The sequence below is a fragment of the Schistocerca americana genome, chromosome 7 (assembly GCF_021461395.2).
Source record: "Schistocerca americana isolate TAMUIC-IGC-003095 chromosome 7, iqSchAmer2.1, whole genome shotgun sequence".
In the NCBI taxonomy this organism is placed as follows: Eukaryota; Metazoa; Arthropoda; class Insecta; order Orthoptera; family Acrididae; genus Schistocerca; species Schistocerca americana.
In genome coordinates this window covers 532,994,400-533,004,333 of record NC_060125.1, presented here as the reverse complement: position 1 = coordinate 533,004,333, position 9,934 = coordinate 532,994,400, and the positions used below count along the sequence as shown (strand labels likewise).

General features: G+C 43.3%; 1 protein-coding gene across 3 annotated transcripts in view; it reads right to left on the bottom strand.

Annotated features, from left to right (window-relative positions):
* Positions 1-1,140: 1,140 nt before the first annotated feature.
* The window catches only part of LOC124622267 (beta-1,4-mannosyltransferase egh), a 255,232-nt gene continuing 246,438 nt past the window's right edge, over positions 1,141-9,934 (bottom strand). The window contains exons 3-4 of one of the 3 annotated variants that reach the window (XM_047147931.1): positions 2,631-3,245; positions 1,141-2,594 (exon numbers count right to left, since the gene is read on the bottom strand). In XM_047147931.1, the coding sequence (XP_047003887.1) occupies positions 2,673-3,245 (573 nt within the window). In that variant the 3' untranslated portion in view covers positions 1,141-2,594; positions 2,631-2,672. Of the gene's footprint in view, positions 3,246-9,934 lie in introns of all 3 variants that reach the window. The other 2 variants (XM_047147932.1, XM_047147930.1) reach the window with 2 other exon arrangements.

Below are 9,934 nucleotides of genomic sequence, written 5' to 3'. Positions count from 1 at the left end.
AATTTTTTTTATCTATCCAATTCCATTAGTTAACTTTTTCTGTTACATTTGTGTATATTTTGAGTATGTTACATCAGTTCTAACTACATTTTACGTGTTTTGTTCTGTATGTAATGTAAGTACTTAAATTTGTAATAAAATTGATCTCTTATTCATTATAGTTCCTTTTTTGGTTTCTCCATCCACCAATGATGAACAAGATGCTATTAATTTTAGCAGCAGTTGTGATACTTTCTTTTTGAAAATGCTATTATCAAAATCATTTCTCCTCTACCATCTGTGCACATTCGGTTGTGTTTTGTGTTAGCAAGTTAAAAGTTTTTATGCCTTCCATAACTAGTTCATGACAGGCGGCCATAGGTGGTGAAGCATCATGATGTGAAACCAACACTTTTGCTGATAATTTATTTATTTATTTACCTGCAGCACAAACAGGGAACAGGAGTGTGATTTGTGTCAAAGGACTTGTGGGGAAAAAAACTGCATCCACACAATAGTTACAAGGATCTGGCATATGTATTCAATCAACATTTAGCTCCATTTCCTGTCTCACCCTTTGAACAGTAAATCTGTTACTTAACCAAATGATTACTAGTGTGTTCTACATGTATTTCATTCAACCTTTCAAATTGCTGCACTTCTTGCATCAATATTGACCTTGCCTTCAATTCTTTCTAATACTGTCACCACTTTTAAACAGACACTCTCCAAGCTCAAAGACTTCCAGAGCAATCCAAACATAGGTAACAGAGAGCATCAAGTAATATTACAAATCCATCACATGAAGCTACAAGGACAGCATTTACAAGATACAAAAGGGCCAGTATTTTAAATATTGATTAATAGGGGCATCTGAGTGGTATCAACTATCTGGAATGGGTACTGTAGTATTTTTGATTGTAGAGTCAGTAGCAGTTTCTTTTATTTTGAGATTACTTTTCTTTTCCTGATATAAATACAGCATTTAAATTTCAAGTTAAAGGAATTTGCATCATATCTCCAAGAGTTAAACTTTTATGATGCCTTGAGTACAGCACAGTGCAGTTTCTGAACCACACTAACAAAAAGTGAAAATTAATGTAGCTGGAATCGCATTAAAAATCAAAACTGGTACTGAAGTCAAGGTGAAGAGAAATTTAATTTTCACAGACTTAAATGACTTTTTTTATTATCAATATTTAACATTTGATACAAGATTCTTGAGTATAGTAGCACAAAGTACACAAAATATGGAGTGCATGACATAGCTATGATGAAAGTGGGACCCACAGTTGCCTCAGTAGTAACACAACAAAAATTAAATGTGATGTATAACATTTACTGCCCAAATTAAAATCAGAGAACATTATCTTCTTTATAAACTGCACAACAGTTTCAGCTCCTTCTGGCAGTTTTAGGCTGCCAGATCTGAAGTTAAGTACATCTTTAATTTGAATGTGAAATTTAAAATTATGAAACAACACCAATCAACTGTGCAATGATAAGTGTTTATAAACCACTCACTTATTAAATATCTAATTATCAACTTTTCATAATTACAATTTGTACTTCACACCAAATTTAAATATCTGTACATTAAGAACAAAGTTATCACCCAATCATCACATTCAGTATTAGACAGTGACAATTCAGAAATGACTGGGAAATACCATTTCGAGTTTGCAGTGCGTGGCCCCGACAACTCTTAAGGACCGATAGATATAAAGTAATCTGTCGGGAGATCAGAAACGGCAGAGCAGTGTCTGTTTCACATAATACCTCTGTCAGTTACGGAAAGTTGGCTGGCCTAATGGAAATAGCTAAGCTGGGAAAAAAGTGGCAGGCTCACAGGAAACTTTCAACAAAAATTGCAGAGGAGACTGCACGCAGGGCTCTAATCACTGTGGCCAGTCTCACTTCGGACTAGGACAATGCGATCACCATAGCAGTGCTCTGCCTCAATATGAGGCATAAAAATTAAACCAAGATCACAAAATTGTCCAATAAAACTAAAGGTGCAACAAAAATAGCTTCAGTAGTAAACATTGCGAGGAAAACCAGCGCCCCATACAGGGAAAAATACGACTTACGAGAGGGTCAGTGTAACAGTTGTTACAGGAGGATGTGCAACAGGTAAGTGACACTTCAACAGGTGACAGATGTCTCACCGTATTCCTGTCTCGGTGACTGTACTACATTTATTTTCTTCAGCTTTCAGATGTGTCCGAAACAAGAGAATAGCTGCACAACAGCTGAAAATCGACAATGCATATAACTCTGCACAGTAGGTCATGTATGTAACAGAATAATGGAAAAAGGGTAGTTCCAGTCTATTCTCTTCAATGAGGAGTACCTACCCCAACCCGTAGTAAGATAGGACGCTGGTTTTGTAACTCCCCCCTCCCCCTCAAAGCAGTCAATGGCCTGGTGGCAGAGATCAACCAACCCCTTATCTTCTGGCCACTCGGCGCAAGATAAGATGAGGGTATGGGCAATTTCTTCCCGGCACATGTTAATAACAACGAAAATACTGACATTATACAAGGGCACCAAGAAAGGTGCACATTCCACTTGTTTCAGATTTCTCTCTCTCTCTCTCTCTCTCTCTCACTCACTCACTCACTCACTCACTCACACACACACACACACACACACACACACACACACACACACACACACACACACTCACTTCTTTACACTGTTATAGGTGGCCGGAACTCTTTGTTAACAACATAAAAGCGATGCTTCTGTCCAAAGAGGCCTAGAACGACAGCCACATTCTCTATGATGATGTTGAAGGGAATGGTGGAGAGGGCGCCACATATGCACATGAGGAAGCGCAACATGCCGAAACGGTAGAGCGAAAAGGATTTGACGACGCCGAAGACGTACATGTAAATGTTGACGGCGCCAATGAAGGCGCAGGCGAAGTCCATGAGCGGTGGGCAGGGGATGGGGCAGAGTCCCGCGAGCAGCACGTTGGAGGTGGAGAGCGGCATGGTGACCCAGGAGTAGCAGGAGACGGCGAGCAGCCACTTGTGCCGCAGCGGGATGGCCTGGGAGTGTACCACGAGCAGGATGCCCTGCAGCCAGCGCTTCCGCTGCTGCATGAAGTCCCACAGCGAGAACGGCGACTTCTCCCACATCTCGCCCTCCACGAAATTGAAGGAGTACCCCTGCGTGTAGGCGCGCATCGCGAAGAAGCAGTCTTCCGCCACGGACCCGTCCGGTCCGTTGTCGAAGGACACCTGCCGCTCTGCGCCCACCTGCGAAGCAAGAACGTCGTTCTCAACAACTGCGCAAAAGGAAAGGAAGCCGTAGCGCCCAACACTTTCAAACACAGCTGTTTCCTTTTATGAACACAAACACGATCAGAGAATGCGAAATTTATGTGACCAACGGCAGTGCACGAAATTGATTCTGGGATTCAACACCGATTCGTTTTTCCAACAACTATAAATATTACAACTATAAAGATCAAGGGCCCAAGCCATCATTAAGCGAAGCTTATTACACACGCGTTTTAACACCACGTTTATGTGGCACAGAATTTTGAGACGAAAAGCGAATTTCGGAAATCACTTTTGCTGCTATTTACATGTCAGACTTTAAGCTACTAAGTTTTCTCGACCACATATCTGTTTTCCGAGCGTTCTTTGTTTTAGGAATGTTTTTCAGTAAGGAAAGAGTATGATTTCGTACTGTTAAAGTGTAATGCAACTGCTTCGAAAAACGTCTGCGACCTGCTCTTGAGTACTGTTCGAGAGTTCGGAATCCTCAGCGACAGGGAGATAAGCTGGAATTTTGATGTGTGTCTGCCTTTCAGTCAGTACAAGAATGTTACGCAAGTGCTCAGGAATACACCCACTGAAATCGTCGGAAGACAGATGGTGTTCTTTACTTGCAATGCGCCGGCCGCGGTTGTCTAGCGGTTCTAGGCGCTCAGTCCGGAGCCGCGCGACTGCTACGGTCGCAGGTTCGAATCCTGCCTCGGGCATGGATGTGTGTAATGTCCTTAGGTTAGTTAGGTTTAAGTAGTTCCAAGTTCTAGGGGACTGATGACCATAGATGTTAAGTCCCATAGTGCTCAGAGCCATTTGAACCATTTGAACAAAACGTACCGGACCGTTTCTAGTCTAGCCTGTGGGCTGAGCATGACACGGTGGCCGTCGGTACCACTGGGCCTTCATGGCCCATTCGGGAGGTGTGTGTGTGTGTGTGTGTGTGTGTGTGTGTGTGTGTGTGTGTGTGTGTGTGTGTGTGTGTGTGTGTGTGTGTGTGTTCGTTGGGTCAGAAGCTGTGAGAAGCTCGCATTGTTGAGTTGTTACAGAAATGGGGCACTTTGCATTATAACAGCGGATCGATATTGTGGAGTATTAGAAAGAGACAGGTCCCAAGGAATGTAAAGAAATTGTTCAAGTGACGTATCCTGCTAAGAAATTCCCCACGACCTGCACTATTCAAGAGATAGATAGGAACAGGCTACCGATAGGGAGAACTCTTGCAATTATAAACAGATTTCTCAAGCCAGCGCAAGTCGGTAAGGAGATTATCGCAGCAAATTGGTGCACCTCGTGTACTAAAAGATATAAATTTAAACGCTTATCGTGTGAGAGTGGTGCAACAGTTGAAATTTCAGGATCAGGAAAACAGTTCAGTATTGTAACTGGCTGTTAACATCGCTTGCTAAAGGCCCCTTGCTTTGCTTCATGTCAGATGAGTCTTGGTTTCCTCTGTCAGTTTAGGTAAACTCCCAGAATTGCAGATATTAAATCGCAGAGCAACCCACATATTCTGCAAGAAGAACCTCTCCATTCTGAGATGGTAAGTGTTTGGTGTGCGTTGTCCGGCATCCGCATTACTGGCCCCATATTTTTCAATTACACCTTTAACATTGTCAGAGATGTAGAGCTCTTTCTATGCACAATTAGCAAATGCAGAGAAGTTTTACGCAGTATTCCAATAAGATGGAGCAACCGCTCATAAACCCAAACGAAGTATGGCCCACATCAGCAACGTGTTCCATGAAGACAGACTTGTCAGTAGGGGACTCTCGCCCTCAAGGTCTCTGGACTTACCACAATGTGTTTTTTATTTGCGGGGCACACTAAAAAGCAAAGTGTGTGCTGACAATACTCGCATAATAGACGGTCTTAAACGGAACGTTACTAGAGAAATTAACATCACGCCTATAGAATTACAGCGTTTTGTTTGTAGCGTCATCACAAGTAAAGTCATTACACGAAGTCAGCGATGCCTGGATGCCCATGGCCACCACTTCCAGTACCTGTTATTTAACGTTATCATCATCTATTCCCTTTTCGTTGAAGTTACTTGAATTTCGGGCGTTAGGCGTAGCGGTTGTGTATGAAACCCTGTACAACTAACTTCGTGCCTGTACTCTTACTCGCAAGAGTAGTTTCAATTACATAAAAATCACTGCGAAAGGGAAGCTCTTCAACGAATAATCGTCCACCATACACAACCCAAAGCATTTCGTATAATTTGTATGCAAGAACATTAAGATCTGAGACCAAGAACACGCAACCAGTAACGTAGTAACTAGCCAGTGACACAGTAATTTAAGAGTTTCACGCGGCGAAAGTTAAAACTACAGAAAAATGGAGACACCCGTGTGCTAATTCCCGCACTTACATGGCACTTAACCAGCTGAGGTGCGGAGAACTATTACTAGTGCACCCCGTATTTAAAAGAGAGGTTCTATATGGTAAACACACACAGAATGTCGTACTCAGTGCTGTCGCTAGATGGCTCGCCCGCTGCTCCAACGCGCATAGTGAAAAACATCTCTCTGCAGAGGCGTCGAGCAATGCGGCAGTTTTTGCTTTGGCGCTAGACGACAGGCTTCCGCCGTGACTTGTACGTCTCTTGACGAAACACAAAGGAATATTTAATCGATGTTGTTACTCTGTCATTCTACGTTCATCTTTCAACTCTGTGGCGCCAAGGATGTAATGTTGTTAATAATTCATGTACAAGTCTGTATGATCGTACTTACAATGCTCGGTAACAAACCTAATGACTGGTGGTATGCAGGCGCGCAACATTTGACAATTGTGCTTGCTTCCAGTACATTTCTCGCCGGCCAAAAACTTGTCACTACACCAGTATAAAGAAAAGTAGAAACCGACACGTGGTTTGTATTTTACTCCACACTACGATGAAATATCAGCTCCGATGTTAGGATGTACTATGAAACTTCGTTCATCATTTACTAAAGCACGAACACTTCGAAATTATAATTACAATTATAACAATAAATGATGTTATCGAAGTGAAAATCAGGGCCAATCATAACTCTGGCATGCAGCGTAGCTCTGGCTTTAATGTAAAAACCAATTACTCCAATACTTTACTGTGTTTATTTTCAAGCAATTGTGATGTATCCTGCTCAAATGGCTTAAGAAACAGAAATGTAACCTTTTATTTTTAGGGTCTTCCCTACGTTCGACTAGGCAAATGTCTGGTTGCTCCCAATTTTCGCCTCAGATAAGAAAAATATAGAAAATATGATAACACGCAGAACAAAGCTTACGTACGATTCATAAACAGGTGGCGCATATGACTTTCTGCCACTCTTGAGTTCGTTGCAGTGGCAGAAACAAGGCGAGCAGCCAGAAAATCATCTTCGCCCATGATAAATAACTCAGCAAGACCCATACTCTTCAATAAACATCGAGGCACTGCAGATATGCTTACTTTATCAATTAAGAATGGTATGGTGTGTAATCTTCGATGCGTGCAGCTAACACTGACGTGCGTTGTTATAGCTGATACGGAATAAAAGAAAGGGAAAGTAATGGAGATGCGTTGCCGGCACAGAGTCTACTCCTCGCTACAGTAATAGAGAGGCGCCACCGAGTTTAGCGTCCCCATTTGACGGCGGAACAACAACAGCTACAGTATCTCAGTCCGAGATACACTATGGAGAGATGTGGGATATAAAACAGCACACTGCCGCTCAATTGAATGATTAGGAACTATACACCAATAGGGTCGTATGGAATGCAAAAAACTACAATGAAGCCGTAGAATCCGTCTGAATTAAAGCGTTGTAGAATGAATTATTACAACGAAGTTAGCTGGCAAAGCAGGCAATATTTTTAAAGTGTGATGTCTTAGTTTTAAGCTTCCACACGACGAAATTTGTCTGTGTGGCACTGATAATAATACAATATGTGAAAGGTCTTTCGGTACTACGCGGAGGTGCAATCTATCAATCTGTCTCAGACCTGGTTTAAAAGTTGTGGATGTGTCAAGACGATCTGCCAACTCTGCAGAAGGCAGTTGACCAGGTTGTTTCCATTTACACACTACGTGATCGAAAGTATATGGACACCCCCAAAAAACACATGTTTTTTATATTACATGCATTGTGCTGCTACCTACTGCAGGTACTCCATATCAGCGACCTCAGCAGTCATTAGACATCGTGAGAGAGCAGAATGGGGCGCTCCGAGGAACTCACGGACTTCGAACGTGGTCAGGTGATTGGGTGTCATTTGTGTCATATGTCTGTACGCGAGATTTCCACACTCCTAAACATCCCTAGATCTTCTGTTTCCGATGTGATAGTGAAGTGGAAACGTGAAGGGACACGTACAGGCCGACCTCGTCTGTTGACTGGCAGAGACCGCCGACAGTTGAAGGCTGGGTCGTAATGTGTAACAACCAGACATCTATCCAGACCATCACACAGGAATTCCAAACTTCATCAGGATCCACTGCAAGTACTATGACAGCTAAGCGGGTGGTGAGAAAACTTTGATTTCATGGTCGAGCGGCTGCTCAGAAGCCACACATCACGCCGGTAAATGCCAAACGACGCCTCGGTGTAAGGAGGGTAAACATTGGACGATTGAACAGCGAAAAAGGGTTTTGTGGAGTGACGAATCACGGTACACATGTGGCGATCGAATGGCAGGGTGTAGATATGGCGAATGGTCGGCGAACGTCATCTGCCAGCGTATGTAGTACCAACAGTAAAATTCGGAGGCGGTGGTGTTACGGTGTGGTCGTGTTTTTCATGAATGGACTTGCACCCCTTGTTGTTTTGCGTGGCACCACCACAGCACAGGCCAACATTGATGCTTTAAGCACCTTCTTGCTTCCCACTGTTGGAGAGCAATTCGGGGATGGTGATTGCCTCTTTCAATACGATCGAGCACCTGTTCAACATGCACGACCTGTGGCGGAGTGGTTACACCACAATAAAACCCATGCAATGGACTGGCCTGCATAGAGTCCTGACCTTAACCCTATAGAACACCTTTGGAATGTTCTGGAACGCCGACTTCGTGCCAGGTCTCACCGACCGACATCGATACCTCTCCTCAGTGCAGCATTCCGTGAAGAATGGGCTGCCATTCCTCAAGAAACCTTACAGCACCTGACTGAACGTATGCCTGCGAGAGTGGAAGCTATCATCAAGGCTAAGGCTGGGCCAACACCATATTTAATTCCAGCATTACCAATGGATGGCGCCAGGATATTTTAAGGCGTTTTCAGCCAGGAGTTCGGACACTTAATCACATAGTGTATCTGCGTACAATTAATGCAAATAAAATGTCGTTCTATACTGTGACGATGTGGCTGCCGGTAATATCAATCATCTGTTGTTCCCATGTAACATATGAGAAGATTACATGTCTATGACATTTATTAGCAACAAATGTGCGCAGACATCACTGCTCTGTTTCGGCATGCTTGCTCGTAAACTTGTGTTACGTTAAACAAAGGTTTCTTTTGAGCAGAATGACGAGTCTGTCATGGGTATCCCTCTTTCCTCTTTCTCTCCTGGTGGCCAACTTCTTTAATGGAGGATCCTTAAACCAACTGGAACACCTCCAAAATACATAGCGTGGTCTCATGGAGAAGATAAATTAACGGCGTTTTTACATCTCCTCAGCTCCATTCGTAAGAGCATTCAATTCGTTATTTAAACAGAGAATGGTGGTCTGCCTTTCTTGGACTTTTTGTTTAGACAAATGAATGAGAGCTCTCTGTGGAACTCAGTTTATCGTAGGCGCACTCATTCTCATTTGTACTTGCAACCGTCGAGTTCCCACCAACAGTCGCACATGAAGAGTGTGCTTAAAACGCTTACACACAGAGTTTACAGTCTCGGATTCAGACAGTTTTCGTGGAGTACTCGCCCACCTAAAGGCAAAGTTAAGAAAAAAAAATACACATTCTATGCAGCTGATTAACAGGACATTGTCGGTAAAAAAAAGGGGGGGGGGAGTGGATGACGAAGATAGCACCCCGGGAAAATCCCTAGATTTTTTTCCTTTGCTGGCAATATTTTATTAAAGACGGCCAGAATTCTCCAGAAGCTTCAGGTCAAAGTGATTTTCCGCCCACGGTCTAAAATTGCGGACGTCCTGGAATCAGTGAAGGACGATTTGTTATTGCGGAAGGTTGGAATCTACAAAAGTCGAGTACCTTGCCGCTGTGTTACATAGGCCAGAGCACCGCACCGTGGACTGAAGATGCACCGAAAGTCAACGCTGCACACGCCATATACAAACAATCGAGCCTGCTGTTGTTGAACACTGCATCTCCACGAACATTCAGTGGAATATGATAAAACAATTGGCCCGCAGCAACATCATTTTGAGAGTGTATTATTGAAGAATCCGTGTACATACGCAAGGTAGAAAATCTGATGAACCATGATAACGACGACCAGCTGCGGATAATGCGCAGCTCCCCATCGTTACCCAGATTTACTCCAAAAAAAGAAAAAAATGTGCAGATGGCCACAGCGCGAGGCAAGCCTGAGGACGGTAGAGTTCCGCAATTCCACCAGCGTTGGCACTGCCTGGGTTGTAGTATGCTAAGTCTGCTAACACTACCTTATCGCATGGACGGAATACACAGCGCGCTAATATATTTCTGGATGGGGCATTCTTCTTCGGTCTCCGATGGCTCA